This window comes from Strix aluco, chromosome 6, assembly GCF_031877795.1.
Source record: "Strix aluco isolate bStrAlu1 chromosome 6, bStrAlu1.hap1, whole genome shotgun sequence".
Taxonomy (NCBI): domain Eukaryota; kingdom Metazoa; phylum Chordata; class Aves; order Strigiformes; family Strigidae; genus Strix; species Strix aluco.
The window spans coordinates 5,011,293-5,034,886 of record NC_133936.1 but is presented as its reverse complement, the minus strand read 5'-3'; the positions used below and the strand labels follow the sequence as shown (position 1 = coordinate 5,034,886).

Genomic DNA, 23,594 nt, shown 5'->3' with positions numbered 1-23,594 from the left:
TTCATTACAATTTCCCCTGAAATTCATCTCCTCTTCTTGCAGTTTTAGTATCTTTAGCACTATTTCTCCAAATTCATTTGGCATATAAAATTTTTAGTTGTTATGTTTTTAATAAAATTGATTACCAGGAAATTTCTGCATGTGCACAGTTTAAAATAATTCTATTCCTCAGGGTCTAAACATAGAGATGTTGCTATGCATGATAACTGTTCCATGTTTAGTGAGTTACAACTATTCTGTCACGAGTAGGAAATGCATTTTGCTCACAAAAGCCAAAGGCACTGTCAAACCTGCAGCAATCTGCAGAACAGTAGGAAAAAAATGCCTGCAAACTAACTGCTACTAGATAATGGTCCCATCTATCATTCTTAAATTCCATCTTTAATTAAAAATGGGATATTCTCTTACATAAATAAAAAATTGCAGATGTTCTCAAATTACTCTTCATTTCTTTTTAATTCTTCCATATTTAATATATAGTATTGTATGTATTCAAAAATTTCTTCGTTATCACATAATACTTATTTTCATGAAGATTTTTCCATATTCCAAATCTTCATTATATGCAGAATATATTATGTTAAAAAAATATTATCACTCTTAAAGAAAACACAAGTTAACAAAACTCATAGTAGGAATACCACTTAACTGCAACAAAAATTAATGTGGAAATAAATTTTCAATTGTTTCACTTATAATAATTTACACCTTTTTTAAAAAGCATTTGATAAATCATTAGTTTAAAACAATTTAAGTAGTTACATCAGGTAAAATTGGTGTGAGAGAAACATTTGGCCTGCTCTAGATACATCTTTCCTCATACTAATTATTAGAAACAATACTGTTAACAGGTATAATCTATTCCAGTAATTCTTCTGCAAAAAAGAAAATAACGTATTTGCTTTTGATGTTGTGTCCACTGCTGTTTCCATTGTTCTTTCTTCAAGTTCCTATTAGACAGAAATATAAGTTCCAGTGTGCAACAAGTAAAATGGAAATTAAGAGAGCTAAAATGGAAAATGATGAACAAGTAGCCAAGGTTATAAACAAAACCAATAAAAAAAAAGTGCTCTGAAATGGAAAGCATTCTTTAAAATGACTGTGTCCACTGGACCATCAGAGTATATGTGCAGGAGGAAGGGAGGAAAAGACAGGGACAAAGGACAAAGGCAAGAAAGAGAAAATACTGTCTAAGGAAATAAAGAGAATGCAGAAATCTTCATTATAGAATGATAAACAAAAACAAGGCCTTTCAGTTGCTTTGTATCTGTCAAAGACATTCAAATGATAGACATAATTTAGAGTCTCAATATTTTTTTTTTTGAGGGAGGGAAAATTAATCATCATAATGATTCAAAGCATACCAATAACAGGTATCATTCCCAAGATACTTGGGCTGAGTACTGTATGAGGGAAGAGGAGGAGGAAATGCAGAAAATAAATTGATGAAACTGCTGTTTGGGGGAGTCAGAAGTCCATCTTAAATTAAATGTAGTCCAACACACCACAATTTGGCGTATAGACTGTAAACAAATGACAGCCTAGGTATATGTTGTACGTTTAGGAAAGGAACAACATCGTAATCCACAAAATCCAAGTATTTCATGGGTCAATTTACATTAGCGTTTCAGTTTGAGATAGAAAAGCACTTATGAAACAACCATACCTCTCGCAACCATCCTCACCTCACATGCCTCAGGTCACACCAGACTGCTCTCCAAGATTATGAACTGGATCCCTTCAGATGAAACTACACCAGGAGGTGACGCTCCTGGAGAGCATTTAATGGACTCCAGCCTAGTACTGTGGACATTTAGTCTGAAGTAAAAACCCCTGAAATAATGCACTGTGTGGACGCTGGACCACTTCACTCTACCACCTCTTCACAATCCTATCAAGTTGCACTACTTGTTAACAGGTATCACCTGCCTCCACAGTCAGGTGCCCATTATAAATTGGTATACAGTTGTAATCCAAGAGGAATCAAGGAGATAAAACCAGAAAATACCTTTGGGCACATTTCCTAGAGTGACCATGGACCTGGTCAGTGCCTTCAGAATCCACATGAAACTCATGGATACCCACAGCAGATGCTAACAGCCCACAGATGGCGTGAAAAAGCAGCTGTGGAAATAATGCTTGAACTTCCAGCCTATACCACCCAAGCTCATCAGAGAAAGCCCCTACCCAGTGGACACGGCAGTTGTAGTCAACGGAGACAAGGTGAGGAGTTATGGAGCAAGTGGAAGTGAAACCAGCTGAGCAGGGTACAGGCACTCAGGCTGCACTCAGTAACTGAATTCTTGGTTTGTTGTAGACTGGCAGCTGAGATCTCCCCAGCTACCTGAACCAAGAGTTTCAAACTTCAGCATATTTGGGTCAGAGTAATGCTTGAAGAAGAAAAAAAAAAAGAAAAAAAAACCAAAACAAAACCTCCCCCCCCCAAAAAAAGAAGAAAGTATTAGTGTTAAGGTAGGTCTTCTCCCAAAAATGTTTTGCTAAAAACAATTTGTATAACATAAAATTTCTTTTCATTATTTATCAATTCACAAAACCCAGCCAAGCTGTGAGTACTCATTAAGAAAGCTAGTTATTTATAACATTGGACTACAAAGCTATAAACCCAAATCATGTGCAAACCAAGTATCTGACAAAATGACAAAATGTGTATTATTTACTTCTTAGGTGAAAAAAAGAAAGAATTTGAGATTAGAAAAAAGAGCAGCACAGGGGAAAAAAAAAAAAAATCAAGATTTTTCTCTTTATTAGATGCAAACCGAAAGCTTTGTTTCTTTCCTCTTGGAAGATCAAATTAGTGTTGTGGACTAGAAGGACAATGAATTGTAGAAAGTATCAGATTCTTTATGATATAATACTGTGTAAGTTTGTTATTTGAAAACAGAAACGCAATCCATAACTAATCTAGAAATAAAATATATACACAGCAACCATTTCAAAGGACAGATAAAATACTCATTAAAATCCTAAGTGTAGAAATACTGAATCATAATGCACAATTTCATTACATTTTACTGCCAGCAATGTAAATATCAATTCTCCAGGTGATTCATAAAATTCATTTTAGAAAGAAAAATAAGGATTTCACCCAGCATTTGAGAACATAAAGGAAAACACATGCTAGGGTTTGAAACCAGACTGTCCTTTCCTTGTCTCATCAGAATATTTTTCTGAAATTTCAGCAAATCTTTTACACATCAAACGGACAACTGCCATTTCACATTAGCACTTTCTATAGATCACCCAGCAGTCCCAACCAGTGTCCTTCCCGGTTCCGCACCTCTCCTTGCATCGTGTTCATCATTCCCATCTTATTTCTGCCAAATTGGAGATCATATATATACCTCCCCTGACTTCAAAGGAGCCTGTATTTAAATTCATCTAAAACCTCTTCTAACTATCCAAATTGTGAAATTGCCTAATGATGGGACTGTATTTTAAAAAAAAAAAAAAAAAAAAAGCATGTTGGACAAATTAAATAACTAAAGTTTTTGGAGGGAAAAGTGCATGTGGGGGTTTCCACACAAAAACGTAAAGAAAACCTGTCACTTTTAAAATGAATAGCTACCATCTGCCAGCATTTTATCTGAGGCAAAGTTGATTAATGCAAAGTGAATGTTTAAGATCACATTGCTGTCTGCCTGAATAAATTTCAGGTAGTTTACTTAGGAAATTATTTGTCCTGTTCTTTAAAAGATTTTTTTGTTTGTTTTTGTTATTGGATTCTTCTCCTCCAAGTTTTTACACAGCCAGATTTAAGAATAAACACATTTGCTCTGAAATCACGGTACTGTACAAGGACTTTGAGCGCCAGAACATTGTTTCTGGCCCCTCTGCGCCGCAGCAGCAAGGTAATTAATCTGCCCAACAAAGGAGATCCCACCTCCTTCGCCGGCTTCATGAAAACTTTCAGGCAGCCTCTCTCCATCATACTGGAAAGTAAATTTTAGCAGTTTAATTGTGAGCAGAAAAACTACAGCAGTGCTGTTATCCTCAGTAGGAAATGATTCTGCCCTTAGACCTTACTTAATTTTTTACTGGATTACTTAATTTTTTACCTTTACTTACAGTATCTTCCCGATTAAAAAAAAAAAAAGAATTTAAACATTATTCTTCTGTTAACTTTGTCAAAGCATTGCTTTATATTAGTGTTTTGATAAAAATCATTCTCAAATACATTCGATTATATGCTCTTCTTTAGAAGTCTACTTTGAACAATAACATTTTCAGATGAAGTTTTCAAAACAGATTTTGGGTGATACTAACCTAAACCACACAACACCCCAAAACACACAACAATTTTACGCGTATGTTCCCACGTTACGTACCCCCAGCATCAGATGGCCTCCAAGTTTTCCCTCATCAGAGAGAATTTCACACCCGTTATTCAGGCTGGGACACCCTCTATTATCTGGGGCTACAGAAGTGGAGGGCATCATCTGTGATAAGCGGTGGAGCTTCGTGCCGTTCCATATGGACGTATATTCTCTTTGCTTACACTTTAAGCTGGCTGGACACCAGCCAGCTCTGGTCAGAAGTCACAAAGTTGTTTTAGCTCAGTACATGGTGCCTGTGTCTCGTATCTCGGTGGGGTTTATTGGTTTAGTCTCAACACGGTGCTAGGACGGCCATCTGGCCCCCGGTGCGAAGCTAGCTCCCAACCAGCTAGTTCAAAGCGTGGGCAGGACAAACGTGTATGTGTTTGCAGAAGCCCGTGTGAACTAACCTTGGTGAACTCAAATGATTTGCTTAAAAAAAAAAAAAAATACACAAGCAAGTTTAGCACTGATGAAATTAAAGAAGTAATGACCCTTTACCCAGCTGGGGAGCGTAAAAGAGTAGCACAGGACTAAGCAGTGTCTCCTGTACCCTCCTTTGGACATCTCTACAGCAAGGTAAGAACATCGTTATTTGTATCTCTCAGTGAGGCTACAGAAATGAGTAAGTTACACCCACATGTTACTTTTAAACAAAGATGAGATCTGAACCCCGTCTTCAGGGAGCACTGGCTATTACATTTAGGCACCTTATATCTTCATCCCTTTATACCAACTAAAGTACAAAGGACAACTCAGCCTATTCTCTAGGAGCGGGTTCCACTGCATCTGACATAAAAGTGCAGTTAAAACACACAATCACTTAACTTTACACCGAGCAACAAAGAAATGGTGTGAAACTATGAAAAGCTCTGGGCAGAAAATTATTCAGCAATTCCAAGAAGGTGAGCCACATCCCATCTTCAAATGTAACAAAGGTCATCAGTAAGACCAAAATACACACTTTGAGTAGTCGATACCATAAATGAGATTCAGGTTTTATTCACCTATATTCAGAAGAAAACAACATAAAAGATGCAAAAAAAAAAAAAATAATATCAGGTAAACTTTTTTTTAATTTGCAGGCACAAGTTTATCTTTTATTTAACTAACCTGCTACCCACACAACACTATTTATTTATTTCTTACCTGAGTGTTATTAGGGCTAAATGCAGGGAAGGCCTCTAATGCAGGGAAAATTATTCCCCTCTCTACAAAGATTATATAAAGATGCACTTCCAGTGTTTGACATAAAGGTGTAAAAAGACAGAAATGTTCCCAGCACAAATGGCATCTATGTATTCAGCTTTAATGAAATGGCCAAAATTTGCCCTGCCTTGCTTCAATTCACATCTTCCAACATCCTCCCCAGGACATATTACTTGCAGGTATTTTTTTTTTTAAAAGCAAATATCTAGAAAACAGTAAGTACTCTAGCTTATGAATGCTCACACATGCAAGATGTGTCATGTTTTCAGTGGGTCTGAAATAATCATTGGAATAAAAATTTACAACATCACTGTTTTTAAGAGGACACTTAGGTGACATCAGTCCATCAGTTAGTAAAGAATTCACTGTATAATAACATCTTTTCTCCTTATAGAACAGAATGAAAGCATCAGATCTGAAACATTCCTAAATCTAGTACTTTTAACAGGTTATTTAAAAAAAAAAATAAACACCACACCGAAACCACACATCTACATTATATACTGTTGGAATATACCATACATTGCTGAACACCACACTCCCCAGGTTTGTTTTTTTGCAGAGCTCTATTAATTGAAAACAATGATTTGCTTTCTCTTTTGTAAAATGTAAAAAGCAGAGAGTTTGTCTTTAAAATATAGTTGTCAAATATCAAGGGGTATATATATGCTAACATTTACCCTAGGGCTAGAGCCTGTTACAAATAAAATCTTTATTCATAATGAACAGCTACCTGGGGGGCAATACTGAATGCTACACATAATATTTATATATATATATTTAAAATAATCTAGCAGTGCTATTAAAACAAACTGGAAGCTCCACTGCGTTTAGTCTCTCTGTTTTGCAGATCTAAGTCTTATATTACTAACTTCTTTGGGTTTGAACTACTTTCTGTTGAGGATAGTCCCTAAAATATAAAATGCTTTCATCCTAGTGCGTCATACCAACTGTTTTATTATTTGAAATTTAAAAAATTGTTCAGTATAATAAAGAACAGAATAACAGAAAAAGAAAAGTAACTTTTTTTTATTAAATTGTGCAACGGTATTTTCAAATTTGAGAACTTCCATTGAATTAAGAAGAAAAAAAAAAGGCTAAAAATATTCTTTTTTGTTACGTGCTTTCCAGAATTACTGAATAGTCACTACATGCTATGGAAAACAACTGTAGACAAGATCAGACATCTACGTTTATCAAAGAGTTTAAGCTGTCTGAAGCAAGTTGGGAGACAAAGCAGACAACGCAGCAGCCCTGCAGGCTGCCAGCAGCCTGGGGAGGTCACGTCTCTCTGCTGGACCTTCCTAATTTACGGAACGAAGATTATAATATTCCATCAACTGCTAACAAAACTAACTGTTGAAAAACTTGTCTAGAGAAAGCAGACAGTAATTCTGCCCTGTTTCAGTACATTTCAAATCTGTGATTTGGAAATTGCCATCACAAGGATGAAACTCCTTGTATTAATGCAATGTGCAAACAGGCACCTTCTTTCCAATTAAGGAAAAACCACATGAGTCTGTACAGCAATTAAGAAAGCTCTTAAAAATGCTCAGTTCTGTGGCTGCTGTACATCAATATATTAGACCATTATAAGTTTTCTAGCCAAGTAAGCCACCTTTAAAAACTATCCTTATGGCCTTCCAAGTTGGAGGGACTCACTGCGTGCCTGATCTTTCCCGTTCATCAGGGCTTCTGTCCTCCTTTAAGGAGATGAATGAAGATGTGAGCTGGCTTAAGGACACACTGCACAACCAAGCCACGAAAACAGAAAAGCAACATTTTTTTTGAGAAACACAGCACAGCTTTTGCATCAGGGAACTAATATAAACCCATGCAATGTTGCAGATAAAACACTAAGTGTCCAATACCTTCCATAATAGCTACATGTGTTCCCCTTGAAGGGTGAGGACATCTCTCCCTGTGACAACTCTGGGTAGATCCCCTCACTCTTGCACGGGAACATAATGTTGTTGTACATCAAGATATTGGCCGCACTGTTCACAAAAGTAACATTAGATGCATTGCTTGTTATCAATTCAGCTTTAATTCTTGCTGAAGGGAGTACATGTCTCCAATAAAAGTATTTGCAAGTTCATCACGTAAACTCCCTGGTCACTGCAAAGTATCTGAATTTAACATCTATGACTCTGCACTGTATACTCTGCTTCAAAAGTACTTTTTAAGATTGTTCCTTAACTCACTGAACATCACTTGAAAACTAACAAACTGCTTCCTTCCCATAATCAGCTCGTATGTATAAAAGTATAAATCTTTTAAAACGTATGTGTGCTACTGCTGTATAGATGTATAGCACTATTAGACTTACTAGCATCAGTATTATTTCTCATATGTACCAGCATCTTGAATTAAAGTACAGTTTGAAAAGAAAAATTTAGTAATGCAGCTCCGTTACCAAGTGTTTGCACTCGAAATATTTGTGACCTTTCTGTATTATTAAACGCACAAATAGAAACAAGGTATTTATGAAATGTCACATTTATGAAAATCACTTGTAAAAGAAAATTTTTATTCTACAAATAATGTCAATATTATAAATAATGCAAATTTGGTATTTCCCATGACCTCACAAGAAGGTTGAAATATTTAAATGTGTAATTCAAAACACACACTCCTGCCAGTTTGCAATGAGAATTTAGTCTTAAACTACTACCTGGGAAGCAGACCTTTTGTGCTTACTAGCAAGCTAGAAATAGAAGAATCAATGTTAATTTTAATCAATGGGTTTTTTAATAGGAGGGAGTACTCAGCCTCATTAGGTTGTAGTCTGATGCACTTATACTTTCAATTTAATAAAATACTTGAAACATTCAATTACAAAACAAACATTAAAAATGTGCAAGTAAAGTAGAAGGTACCTCTAATCAGTTTTCCTCTCACCAGTCACATCAGCCCTTGTTCCTAAAATTTTATTCTGCCTGCGAGGATGAGGTACACACTTTTTTAAACATCGCATCTTTGTCAACTTTGACTATTCGATTCTGTCTGATCAAACCCTAACAGCAACAGCAAAGAAAAAGCTTTCCTCTCTTTAAGATGCTCTATTGGTTAGATCAGATTTATTTGCTGTCAGTAAAGGTTATATTTGCACATAAGTCTATGACAGATTGCAAGTTTATTAACTTCAAGTGAGTTTTCAAGCTGCTGGGTTGAGGGTTTTTTTGTTGGGTTGTTGTTTTTTTTGTGGGGTTCTGGTTTGGTTTTTTTTTTTTGGTCGTCATTCCCTCCCCCTTCCCCCAAGATGTGGGTTACTTGACAAATTGGAGTGAAGTTATCTTAGGTCAATGTAACTGTAAGTTAAACTAATGAAGTGTATGTCTATGAGTGATGTCTGATTAGTTTAATACAGTTAGTGCTGGACAGCTTGGGCTGCTGACCTTGAAGGAACACAGATAACATTGCCATGCGTTGGAGGATGTGGTTGCGATACAAGACAAATTTACATAACAGTTTGTCATATACACTCCTCCAAAACAAAATTGTTGCGAAAGGAAAGCAATAGGAAACCAAAGCTAAATGCCTCACACAAGACAAACCGGGGAAAATTAATTATAACATTTGGCTTGGGATGGTAGCTTATTTTAAATGCAAGCCAGAAGCAGGCACAGAAAAGGTGCACGTTTATATAGTATGCATCCCAGAACGGATTAGACATTGTGTTGGGTAGCAGCCTTCTACAGCACCAGATCTATTCTTGAAAAATCACATTCCTTCCCCAGCCAGCTATGTCTACTTGCTCCTGGTGACAAATACCAGACTCAGTTCTGAACTATAACTAGCTAGCACATCATTTAGGTGTGCTCAGGGTCCTGCTGAAGTTTATTCTGTGGCTGAAAAGCAGCTGCTTGGGCTAAAACATCCCCGTGCCGTGCACCAACAGTCTCTCTCCATGAAGGTGCAAAGCCAACTGAGTGCTGATGTACTACCCACGCCGTGATGCTCTGCTGCGTGCCCTGAGCGGAGCACGCACCACACCACGTGCTGTGTCACCGCTCGAGACAATCGTCTTGCCACATCTCAATTGATCAGGTAGGCCAAGCCAAATTGCTGGGTTGAAAGACAGTTTGGTTCTGGAGTGACTGATTCTCTCTACATGATAGATATCTGCTGACCTAAATAGCCTGCTTTTATCAGTTCAGGTTCTAGCTGATAGAAATTTGCCACTTACATAAATGCATAATTGACATCCACAGTTGCTGGCACATCATGGAACCGGACCGTCATTAAGATAAAACTGCTCCCTTAATCCTCCAGGTCAGCCTGAGTAGTACTCTCTGATAAATCAGACTTGCTAATAGATACATCAGAGGTAAGTGAGGAAGCTTGCAGTGTTCACATCTGTGCCATCTTTCAGCCTAATCTGTGAAGCACAGCTTAAACCTTTCAGTATTACTGAAATCACTTGATAATTTTAAATTAAGATGTACGTATACATGCATACACAAACAAGTCTCCATATACTTGCACTCTTAGAGACTCTCAGGGACTCACGATGCAAGACAAAATAGTCTAGGAAACTCTAAAACATGGCAGTAATTTCCTGATTACACCCCAAGAATTCAATGAAAGACACAAAACTTGTACTGTCCATTGCTAGTCTCCACTGGCTTGCGCATATATACCTGCATGCACATAACCGAAGATTCAGCTCAAGAGACCTGGTTGAAGGCCTCTCTGTAATTTGAGCTTAGAAATTATTCAATTCCTGGGTTACCTGTAATTAGTACTTGCGGGCACTGTTTGCATGAAATAAAGAGCAGCAGTCCGTGCTTTCCAATGCCACTTCTTGGCAGGGAGCGTGCAGAGGACACAGTCATCTTGTAGCTCTTCCTGGAGAAGATCCATCAGCTGTTTGTGGGAACCACCATAAAAGGCTTCAATGAGAAGAACACTCATTTTCCAAGGACTTTTGGATTCTGAAAATGACAACAGAGAAATATTTGACTTTAGGAATACTTTTTTTTTTTTTTTAATTTAAGAAAATTATATTGAAAAAAGCAGAAACCTATTGCAAGGCCGTATAGCGTCTTCATTTTTCACATGAAATTAATCTTTCATATTATATTAATGAGTTTACTTCAGAAAAGGCTACTTAGCAATTATGATGATAAAATTATCACACCTATTAGTTTCAATCATTAAGAGATACTGTTTGTAATTTTTAAATGAATCAGAACATGCAGGACTTTTAAAAAAAGCTGTATTTTGAATTTATTGTTTTGTTTTCAACCAGATATTTGAAAGCAGCTTTACTTTACACACTCTTAAATACACACAATTCTTCGATAGATTAGTAAGCAGTTTATTCATTTTTACATAGGTTTCCCCCCTTTTCCTGGCACCGCATAAAACTAAAGAACAATTCAAACACACTTCAGCCCCAACAGTTGCTAATAATGGTAATTTGGGGAAGTGACTTAAAGCCAGAGAGCAGCCTGAGGAGATATAGTCTGAGCATCACCCCAGGACTCCCTCCTGCACCACCAGGATCACCACCCGAACAACATGCTCAGACCCTACAGGAGATGTAAACTATGTTATTTTTTTTGAATACTCCAAAATGGCTGGAAGAGAACAGTATCGCAGGCTTAAGGAAGCTCTCAGATGAGAAGCCACAGAGCTGCTCACAAACAGGATGCAAAACGTGCTGCCCAAAGTGAAGGGAAAGATGAAAACGCTGTGACTATTGCTCACCTCTTTCATGAGTCACAGACTTGGGGTACTGAAAAGCTGCTTTTCAGATGCTTCAAGTAAAACCATCCCATACAAAAGTTGAAAACAAAACCCTGAAATGTGTTCATCATCCATGACTGCCTCTCTGATAGCTCCCTTCTCAACATACCCTAACAAGGGAGGACTCCCCCTAAACTAAGCTTCATATCTGATGCTGTATATTGCAAGACCATATATCCTTTTCTTGACTAGTAATTTCTAGTGGTTTCAAACTGTAATCCTTATCTTCTCAAACCCTCTGGTGACGAGAAGTGAGAATTCAACACAGAACTACATCCTCTCCAGAAAATCTCAGTCACCACTTCAACCTTGAAATTTAGTTAAATTCAGTTCAGGTTAAAGACATTATGTATTCTGTAATCAGAGGGTAGAAAACAAATAAAAAACCCACTTTACAAGTGCATTGTAGCTATCAAAAGATCAACTAGCCAGCAACAAAAAACACTGAATAAATTTAATTGGAAGACAAAATATAAGAAACCTCTAGATAGCTTTGAGTCATTGGCCCATCACGGTGCAAGCTGAAACGGTGATGTAGATCTCCTGGGTCATTACAGATCAATCAGCAAGAGAAAAAGTATTCCGTGCTCTGACTTTCTTGCCATAATCCAGCCTGGATTCAGGTTATAATTTGCTCTATTATTCACTCCCCCATACTGTTTCAAATTAATTATTTTTTGGACAAATATGCCTTCTGGAAGCAGAGGCTTCACTCCATTTTGGAGCTTGCTTCTTTTCAGGTAGCAATGCAGATACTGATCTCTTTTCCACTGACCTAATTTCAAAAATCACACTTTTGTGTGATCACTGACGTTTTCTGAATTTACAATGATGTAACCGAAATCATAGTCTCTACTCCAAAGCCCTTTTGGAGCCTGAAGGGTAATAACTGCTATAAAAACACAAGCTGTGTTTTAGAATATGCACTATTCACCTAAAGAACAATTTGTAATTAATCATGCTATGCTTGTCATCAAATGTCACCAAAAATTTAACTCAAAGGACTAGAGGGAAGCGTTTTGCAAATTCAGCCCCTAAAAAAGGGGGTATGTGAAAAGTTGGTAAATGCCACTGAGTCAGTAACTCAGGGAGAATGAGCTGCAGTTAATTTACAAATCATTAGCGATATCAGTAATAAAGTAATTCGTTCATGAAATATCTGATCAAATTGCACTTCATCAGACTAGTTCTGAAACCAGTTTTGTCGCTAGGTTTAGCTGAATCGACAATGTGCTTTTTGGTTTTATTTTGCAACAGTTTTCACTGTATGTCCCTTATGGGGACAGAGAATGACTGTACGTGCTGACGGTAAGAGACTTTTTCAGTTCTCAGGTTTCCTTCTTGCTTAAAGATCCTGACATTTAGGTTACTCTGCATTTACCCTACCTTTAGATCTATTAAAAAAAAAAAATGCGTTGTGCAAATATTACACAAATATTGACATACAATAAACTTGCTTTGGCTATTTACATTGGGAAACAGCGTTGAAACTGTGGCTCCACCATGGAGCAGCGTTAGATGGCTCCTGCTATGTAATTCTTCACAATAACACTTGAGACCCCACAGGAGCAGCACAAGAGGGTGAAAAGCAGCCATGGCACATTTTTCAGAGACAATCTGAAGCTCAAAGGTTTTCTTACAAAGCTCTCGCTCCAAAAAATTTTTAGGTACTAAAGTCACTAAAATCATCACTAGCACTTGTAGGCTTCTAGTGTTGTATGATCTGTATAAATTACCAGCAATATACATCAAATTCAGTTTAGAAAAAAATGTTATGTAAGGAGCAGTATATGGCATGCTTTGTTCTTGTTTTGTTTTTCACAAGACACTACCTAAATATGAAACTACTAAAGAATAATGGCAGGACAATATATGTCACATCGACTTCAGGGATTGACTAAGCTGGAGCAATGAAAAAGTCAATAAATCTTCTATTTTAAAGAGATACAGTGATAATGCAAAGGAAATTGTATTATATATAACTAATAATTTCTTGTATTTAAAAAGGCACAGAGGAGGTAGGACACAGTCATTTACCTCATATTTCACCCACATGACTTCCAGTTTTGTTCACATACAAAAAAACCATCTATTATTTTTGCTTCGTTTCCCTTGACCTAGCCAAGTTAAGGTAAATATGTACCATATACTCCTCAGAGGTCTTGAAAAGACACAGCTGATAAATGGCCTGAGAACATTCACCGTATCTGATGGAATGCAATCCTCAATTAAATACAAATCACTCCAGGTATTCTTTTCCCCATTTCAAAGAAAACAACAAATATTAGAAAACCAGAACTGCTTCCCCTTTCTCATTACAGTGCTTCCTCTCTGGAGCCAGCAATCCTGGGTGTTCCTCTAACAGCTCAACCCCAGCTGCAGGGCTGGAGCACCCTTCGCTTGCAAAACCTGTTACCCTGCCTACACCGTACGTAGCAGCACATCCTTCAGGATATACATTAATAAGAAACTATGTGAAATAAGTAAATCCTTCCAAGTAGTAACAGTGTCAAAAATGACATGACTAAGAGAGGTATATTGAAGCACCAAGATATTTAGGTAGGTAATTAGGTGCTGTCTCAAAGCCAGCATCTCACAGTGACATTCATCCAGGACTTTTGTCATTTGCTTCAGCTCTACCACACAGCAAGTGATGGAGTCCTTAAATGGGCCACTGCTGTCTGACCCAATAATTTTCCTTTAAAAGAAAGAAATTCTGAGTCCTATACAGAGTAACAAATAAATATTTACTTTAATGGCACGGAAGAATTATCTGTTCAACTAGCCACAAAAACCATGGCTTCTTTTTAAGCTCTAGGTGAACACCAACTAAAGTATTTTTGTTAACCAATCTAGGTAGAGAAAACTCATCATTTTCCATGATTTATTAAAGAACACACATTCACTCTGTCTTATAAACAGAAATGTGGTTTCACAAACATTAGCATAGCTCACATCAGAAAGCCATAATTAGCTCCGTTCAGACAACATAAATTACAGATCATGTTTAAATATCTGTCCAACAAAATAGTTGAGCAACAATCCAAAACCAAAGGAATAATTGTTAATATATTCCATAGGTAGAGAGCTGCTATTAGTTACAGGAAATAAGGTATATGGTTTCAGTAATGATTGTTTTAACGGTTACAGTCCCACACGTATGAGAAATTTATTCCACCACCGTATCCAGAGCACACGTGGTTCAGTATCTAACAACTCAACTGACTACAGAACCCATCAGGTATGCATTGTGGACACAAACATACTTAAAAATTTGATGATTTCAGATAAACACACCGTAATACCTAGTACAGGCAGAAAGGTTTCATGTCCCCCATTCCGATAAAATGGGATTTTCCAGAGGACTATTACAGGGTCTTTACCTTTCCTCCTCCACCCCTTCTCCCTCCTGGCCCATCCGAAGCGTGGATGTGGCATGTACACACACACACAAACCTAGATTGAAAGAGCCTGCATTACCCTCCCACTCATGACAGTGACTCACCAAAACCCCAGAGCTATACCTTAAACACAATCACATTTTAATGTTTGACCAAAATTTAACTCCTATTTAGATCACCCAAAAGTACCGGCTCTAAGGTTTGTCATTACTAAACTATGTAAGTGCACAAAGCGAGAATGCCACTTAATTTATCTTTTATATAAGTCAACTGGAAAAAGCAAGAAATTCTCTACTTCTTTTGAGAATGCGGTAAACCAGAATTGTTCACCTTTATTTGGACGTCTGCATCAGCACTAATATCAGTTTACTGGTGACACCCATAAACCACAGTCTGCCCTGTCCACACAACCTGGGAGTTGCACACACCTACAGAACACCAAAAACCAGTATTACCTGCAGGGACCAAGGATGCTAAACACTGTCTGCACTGAAACTTGTATGGATTGCACTGCCTGCTTTTGTTTCACTAAACACTAGAACACAACATTGAATTTTACTGTGCTTATGATCTGCAGAGAGCTGGGGATGAGTCTCTTTAACCAAGTAACAAACGATAGGACAAGAGGTAATGGCCTCAAATTGCGCCAGGGAAGGTTTAGACTGGATATTAGGAAGCATTTCTTTACAGAACGGGTTGTTAGGTGTTGGAATGGGCTGCCCAGGGAGGTGGTGGAGTCCCCATCCCTTGTTTAAGAGTAAAGTTGACTTAGCGCTTAGGGATATGCTGTGGTTGGGAACTGTCAGTGTTAGGTCAATGGTTGGACTGGATGATCTTCAAGGTCTTTTCCAACCTAGACGATTCTGTGATTCTGTGATACGTCTACGTTTGCAAAAACTGCCTTTGTTACATTGACAATCAATTCCCAGTCAGAAATAAAAATAGAGCGAATGGGAGAAAATGGTGGAAGTCCCAGTGGTCTCAGGTAAGTTCCCATCTCAGAACTCTGCCTCAAAATCCCTTTTAGTTTAAAACTTATTTATGATACATATTTGAAGTACTTGCTTGAAGGACTGCTAAGTTATTGCTTAAAGGACTGCTAAGCTATTCTCCTATGGACTATTTCAAGATCACTGTAAATAAATATATACTGAAAAATCAGCTGCTTGTAATACACTTTAAAATATGCAACTATAATTTTTTTTTCTCATTCTCAGAATTATGTTCCTCAAAATGCTCACACATCAGAGCGTGCGGCAGGCGTGTATCCCTTATAGGTAAGAAGCACAGCAGAGCTTGAGATGATGCAATTAGAATTGCAAACAATGGAATTTTTAAAGAATTGTTTTGATCTTAACTAAAAAGCAAACTGCGAGGATTGCCGGGTTCAGTTCTTACATCTGTGCTTTCAACCCTGAAATGCAACAGCAGGAATTGAAAGTTACAGTTTAAAGATGTCCCACAGCTATTAATCCAGAGACACCCTGACACAGGAGACAGTAATGGTTCCTTTTGGAGTCTACATATTTAGAAAGTAACATGCTGTAAAATCTGCACATTATCCCGTGCATGCTAAGTAAACAGTATTGCTATAAATCCTTACAAAAAAGTTAATGCATATGCAGAGTACACATTTTAAAACTCAGCATTTAAATTGTTTTATTATTTTATCTAGGCAAAGGCACTAATGACCTTCATCGTTTCTTGCTGTAAATTGAATTTGGGTTTTTTCAGCTATAGAAAAGCAAAAAAAAAAAATCCTTAGGATCTTCTTTTTCACCTTCTTTCCTGACCCAGTCTAAGATTGTCATAAATACTTTGCACCTATACTTCTAGCTGTCCTCAGCCAACGTCTTTGAAGATCTTAATCTACACTGAATAAAGTAAATAATTGCAAATTTTTTTTTTCTTCCAGTGGAGAAAAACATCTGTGTATCACGTTTATGGTTAACTCAAAACCACATACAGCCAACACTACCTCAGTGGGGAAGCATACATCCTCCTTTGGAGCACAGCATTCAAAAGACATTTTCAGGGAAATTTCACTGACCAATCTAATTCCCAGCACATTGTGAACAGCAATTACAATACACAGCTTGGTTTGTATGTCTCTAATTGACCTACTAAGAGGTGTACATGGGACTAAACACTACTCAGAACAGGGTATCAGGGATACTAAATAGTCTGTAAACTATTTTTGTGAATTCAGGTTAACAAAAGCAAAGTATTTTTTATATTTAAGTAGGAGAAAATTTTCTTGATTTCTAAGCCAAAAGAGAAGGGGGAAAGAAAAGAAGAGGTGTGATGGAGAACCAAGGCCATGCTCTGCCAGAGAAACAACTACAGCCACGACTACCCATTGCCAGCAAACTGAATTAACCTTCCCCAGTTTGGTCCTCTGCCTCCTCCCTTTAGTTGTCCTATTAGAGTTACAGAAGTCAACCTGAATATGCTGCAAAGCAGTAGATATTCAACAATTATCTTCAGAAAAAGTTCTAACATTATTTTGGGTAGCTCTCCGGCCAGCATCAGGATTTTTTGGGGAAAAAAAGTAAAATTAGTACAGACCTAATATGAGAGTATAACCTGAAAATGCAAGGTTAGCAACTGTATTTGATAGAAGATTAGTTATTCTGATTTAACACTTAATTATGAGCTCCCATTTGCTATGTAATTCAAAAGCCTGGAACAGTGATAACTTACTTTAACAGAGACTGCTAATATTCTTTAATGGTATGCTGGTTTTATCCAACTTATTTGGACTGTGTTTACAGCGCTTGAAGACTCAAGACAGTTTACAAGACCCATCTCTTCCAGTACTGTACCTATTACTATAAATTTGATAATATTGATGATCTTGAAGGCTTACATTAGGCTTAAATAGATGAACGATACTTGATTTAGAGTATCTCCGAGTGGATAGGGAACTAATAGGTGTGGTAATAGGAGATGTAGCGCTATTTTTAAACTTGACAGGAGACATATTAGTTGCTGGTTCCCTATTATAGCAAAAGCACCAGCCTGGTAATAATGGGCTGGCATTTTGAAGTTCCTCCGATTTATTAGGAATATGATGAGAAATGTGTTCCACACATTCTGGGCTTCAGACCAGTTTCTGTATAGAAAGGTAAGCGTTACAGCCTGCATTCACAGCCAGTTTAAGAACATATACATCCACTTGAAAAAATTACTTGTAAATATTTTAACTAATTTTATTTGAAAGACTTATAGTTCATATTAGCTAACTGATTAAAAGGCAAAACACTTGTTAGAAGCCATCATTAATTTCTCCGTGACAGAGCAGAATCACTCTACATCAAAAAGTTGGTTTGTTTTCTACAGAAACTTTAAAGTAGTAAAACCTTAAATGATGAATAACAAATCATTCTCATATTATCGAAATGTGGCATTCAGCACTTAAAACACTCTTCTTGTACAAAAGCTGGAATTGCAAGAGTTAATTTAAACATTAATTTAAACATTAGGCTTGGTAGCCTGAGATGTTTGGCAGCAACTTTTGAGTGGGCACAAGCCAGATTTATTTTGCAGTCAGAAACTATCCATTTGAATATGTGATGAAAGGATCTGCATCTTCAGTCACACCTTGAGTCAACAAAAAGGATGGGATGAGATCTACTGTCAAATCGAGTTCAACTGTGAAATCCGGGAAGAGTCCCACACGGAACAGTATCACCGAGAGACAGAAACGTGAACTTCACAACACATTCCAGTAAGGTTACTTCAAAATGAAATTCAATCATGACAGAAAATGGACTTCAGAAGAGGTGCTAAATGTATCTGCCATGTTATTCACCTAAAGACCCACAACACAAGCAATTTAAAATTATAATCATGAGGATTTTGCCAAGCTACAAAACCCTTCACCAAGCGAAAAGAATAAATCATCAGGTTTTTGTTAGTTTATAAGAAGCAACATTTAAGTATTAGATCCCTACAGCAGTTTGGATATGATGGTGTTGTGATTCATAAAGTAACTTCAAGGCTGCAAAGTTACCTGCACAAAAAAAAAAAAAAAATCCTTAATTTAAAATATTAAGTACTAGAATTCAACAGATGAAATAATTTTTGATCTTCCACTTGCCCAACTCCTGTCTTCTCAGGAGAGAGCTGAACCAGTGCTTCATATTATGAATCTATGAGAACAGAAATACATCTCATTAACTTCCGTCCAGTCAGCATCATGTCATCTCTTTCATAAACCGCTCGACAGCTCTCAGATTCAACAGTAAACATCACACAACATTGAATGAGGACTTTATATGGCGCTAAACATATTTTTCCATTTTAAGAATATTTACATCCTATTTCCAACTTGACATACAGAAGATATGTTATCCACATCAATTTATAAATCCAGAGCAATTAGAGTTGCCAATCTGATTTAGTGGTGCAGCATCATGCTTCCTGTAAATCATTTCCCTACGAAGTTTTGACTGAGCCCTCTGGAAGGGCTGTAGCAATATTAAAGGCTCCAGAGTACGACCACAGTGCTTTCTGACAGCTCACTGCAAGTGTTCCCCAACATCTCTGCTGACCCAAGAAAACCAAATCTAATGACTTAAGTCACTAGTTTCCATTCTGTTGTCTGCAGAGCCTGCAAAACACTTCCAAGGATTTGCTTAAAGCAAAGAAGAAAAGCATATTCATACATTTTATTTTACTTTGCAAGTATGAGAAAGTTAAGGGGTCTACCTCCTCCACTGGGAAGTATCTATGGATACACACATTGCAGAAAGCTGAAAAATACTGACATGAGTTAAATAAAGATGTCTGTTATCATCTGTCAATTGAAATAGTGAGCATTTCAGGAAATATTTTTTTTTCGTGAATAAAAGCGATATGCAAGCATCTCAAAACAATCTGTTTTGGAAGGTTATATTGGTTATTTTGTAAACAAGTTTAGATTCTGAGCTGATGTTTTAAAAACAGATACTGCAAAAAGAATAAATATTAATATCTGGGGGAGACCCTAACAGACGTGAGACGAGCGTGGCCCTTTTTAGCACTGCCACAGATAACAGCGAGGCAAGGACACACACAGAGGACGTCAAGATGTAAATTTTTTCCTTGAAGATTATCAGATGGCTGATATTACAAAAGCACCCTTAAAAATCACCACCATCAGAAAGTCTGTTCCTTAAAAACTTTGGTTTTGTTGCATGTAACAAATCTGGCTATAGCACACAATCTGCACTGTAGTCTTTAACAAAAAGTCAGCTGCTTTTTTTATTTTACTTCATTGTAAATCATTAACATATTATAAAATTCACTTAGGACTTCAGCAGTGTCACTTGAGAATCACTTCTCTGGCAATCCTGGAAAAAAAAAAAAAGTCTGAAAAGCCTTTAACCTGCTTGAGACAACCAGCCATGCTCCTAAAACCTTCCTCCTAAAATTGAAAACCCTTATCAAAATCAAACATCCTGTTCAACAAAACTGAAATGATGATGTCATTCATCAGCTACTTCAACTTGAAGCACCAGAGAACCTGCAGAACCACCTTCCTCCAACGTTATGAACATTAAGTATGGTTTGTAATGGCCATGACTACTGGGGTAAAGAGAAAAAACATCTTCACTGCAGAGCTCAGAGCTGGAGAAACTATTTTAAGGTCATTACTTGAAGATCCTAACTATTTAAAGTTTAGCTGGCTATTAGTAGGTGCTCTTACTGACATTGCTGATATGCTGAAATGCCTGAAATACCACTACAAGCCAACACAAGAAGCCATTTACACCTCAAGCATGCAAGGTCTGTGCTTAATATTCCCACATCTTCATTTCATGGTCACAAAGATCACAAGTTTTCACCAGCAAGTGAAAGATCTGTTCTAATTGGCACTTAAGTGTTGTGCAGTTATTCTGGTCATGGGGAAATTCTTAGCAATACCATCAGTTAAGCATCCACAGCAGCCATAAGCAGCTCTTGGAGGCCCAGAACAGCATATGGACAGCTTGGAAATACTTCTAAAGTAAAAGCAGTGGTTATCTCAGAGAGTCTTCCACGTGCAGTCAGACTCAAAGCAATGCTACAGCCAAAACCTTTGATATTATTTTTCATTATGCTTTTTTCATATACAAAGAATAGTCAACTGTCGCGCTTAAGACATTGAGAAAACACACCAGGTACTCGTCAAAACAGTCTTAGCAACTGCTCAGCAGAAATAATGCTGACTTGCCAGTACTCCTGCAAAATCTGCAGCATTCGCTGTTGCTCTAGATGAAAGCCAAGAACCCTTTTGCTGCGAAGGCTTTCAACCCAAACACACCAAACATTAGCACTAGGAAAACTTCCTACCTATTAACCAAGCCACACAACAGAAACTTGATGTGAAGTAGAATCATTTTTAAAATTTTTAAAATTGAAAATATAAAGATGCAATTTTTAATTGTTTCTGTCTTTGCTAGAATTCCAATGAATTTAGGTAGTTTAAAGAATTTTTAGTGTCACCTTCCAGCTGACAAAAGGGAAATTGTGAACCCCTGTCACCTTCATAAACTTCCACCCTTCACAGCTGCACCTTCTCCCAGTCAGTGTAACAACTACCCTCTGCTGAGCAATGAAGTCAAGTCTGCAAAAATTCAAGCAAAGAAAGTTTAGGCCCCAGAAGTTTGCTTTATCTAAGTGGATTTTATTGGTGGTATATTGGAAGTTACTCTGTGATCCAGGGAAGTTAGTGCATCCATACTCATCAGCCACAGCGGAAAATAAAGATGCTGCATCTTCGCTGTGCTGGCTCTGGACACCTCTGTTCTTGGCTATTTTTAGAAAAAACAAACAAGCTTATGGAGATAACATTAAACCTATCATCAGTTACCTATTTATGTTGAGATTTTCGAAAATCACTTTCGTAAAATGGATCTGAATCCAAGAGCGGTGTTACGTGGGTCTTATCTTATTACAGAGTAAATGATTCAGATCTTTCTGAATCTTTTCAGTTCTGATCTTCCCATCACAGAGGTTGGTCCCACAAAGATCAGTTGCTGTAGATACTTGAAGGTGCTATACGAACCTGGTTTAGCCCCACATTTAAGGCAGAAATAGCTCCAGAAGACACTTTCACTCTCCCAATTTGAATACTGGAAATATAATTAAGAGAGAGAGGAAGGGGCAGGGAAGGGAAGAGTAAGTTGCCTCCAGCAAACATATACAGTGGAAAACAATGCAGACAGGGCACCCAAATTAAGCAGTAGCAAATGCTTTGAGAAGTTTAGAAAAGGAGTTATTTCCACCTATCTGCATCGATCAGGCATTAGTTCACTTCTGCTGAAGAGAACTTAATCCAAACTCTGTCTGTTCATTTCAAAGTGGCTAAGAATCCATTTGTAAGGTGCATTCAAAATGCGCCAAGATGAACAAAACCTGTTTTGCATGCCAATATCCTTGGAGAGGGCAATATTCATGCAAAATGATTCAAGCTACTCTTCAGAGCTGCAGCACTCTGCCTTCCTACTGAAGCTCTGAATGAGCATGGACAAGAGAGATCCATAAAGGATTTCTCCTAGAGTCTATAGACAGTTCCTTTCTTAACACTCATGGAAGCATTTTCTTGGGCATCAACAGGATGACTTAGAAAAAAGTCTGCTTTTTTCTTTAAAGCTGTTTTTCTTTTCAAGCTGTGTAACACCACTTGATATTTAGTGTGCATTTAACTCACATGAGCTACTCAACCAAGCACTAGGCTTCGGCATACTGAAGGTGCGTAATGGTTGACTAACAAACATAGACCATTTCACATGTTTGTGCTTATTTACAAATACCACTTACATACTGCTGACATTTATAATGACACCTGTGATGTTGCTGACACACCACTACATTTGTAAAGTTTGCATCTACAGGCACAGTCGATTCTAAGAAACTTGCTAGTGAATACACACAGCATTTTCTTTGACTCTAACTAGAAAGGCTGTTTTGACTATTTCCTACTTAAATAGGAAAAAAGCTTCAGAAACAAGGTTTAGTGAGGCTAATGCCCCCACTGATTTTCTTATCACTCAACACTAGTTCACTCAATTACTTTTGTCAACAATTTTCTCAAAAATTTTCTCCTGACCATATTATTGGGTTGCTTAAATTACACTGTAGACACATACTCTTCGTACACAGAATTTCACGTATTTGTTACCATTACTGCTGCCTACTGACTTGTTATTCCAAAGTCTATGACCTCTAAATACAGCACTTCAGCCCTTCCAGAAACCTTGACACAGTGTTTGACGACAGAGAAATGCTTGGCTTGGTTTTGTATATGTAAGTAGACTATAAAGAATTCATCTTACAATGGAGGCAAAAAAGGGAACATAGATGATTTACTCAACTTTTCAAAGTCAAAGGAGTCCTAAACTATCTTAAGATGAAACAAAACACCAGATCTATGTACACGTTCTTACAAGCTAATTGTAAGAAAATGCTTGGATTCGATAAATAAACCTAATAATTATATAACTTCTAACCAAACATTTTCAATTGTTTTGTTTAAATATGCTTTAAACAATTAAATGTAACTGTCCTACCTCCTCCCTCCAACCCCAGAATCGTACTACATCTTCTGCCTGGTGTTTTCCCATTATTAACAACAAGAGGTTTCATTTATCTGCTTTCATCCAAAAATGCTGAAGTGCTTAACAAACATTAATTAAACCTCACAACACTCCTGTGAGTTAGGTAGGTGTCGTTATCTCTACTTTACAGATGAAAAAACTTGAATTAAAAAAATGTGATCTGCACAATTTTCCAACAGTAGTTTTATAGTAAAGCCAAGAGCAGAAGAAAGGAGCAGTGACTCCTACGTCCCTACTTCCAGCCACCACAATACACACTCTCTGTTAAACTGGCAGGAATTTACTTGCCTTTTTGCCACACATGAAAAATG

The 23,594-nt window shown here is 37.3% G+C and overlaps 1 protein-coding gene across 17 annotated transcripts in view; it reads right to left on the bottom strand.

Annotated features, from left to right (window-relative positions):
* The window catches only part of GTDC1 (glycosyltransferase like domain containing 1), a 213,391-nt gene that overhangs the window by 142,114 nt on the left and 47,683 nt on the right, over positions 1-23,594 (bottom strand). For 16 of the 17 annotated variants that reach the window (XR_012623743.1, XR_012623742.1, XM_074828533.1 and 13 more), the window contains one exon: positions 10,279-10,480. The exons of the other annotated variant lie outside the window; for it this stretch is intronic. Coding sequence is in view for 14 of the 16 variants with exons in the window: in XM_074828533.1 (XP_074684634.1) it covers positions 10,279-10,460 (182 nt within the window). In the remaining 2 variants the exon portion in view is untranslated. The remainder of the gene's footprint in view (positions 1-10,278; positions 10,481-23,594) is intronic. 17 annotated transcript variants of the gene reach the window in all.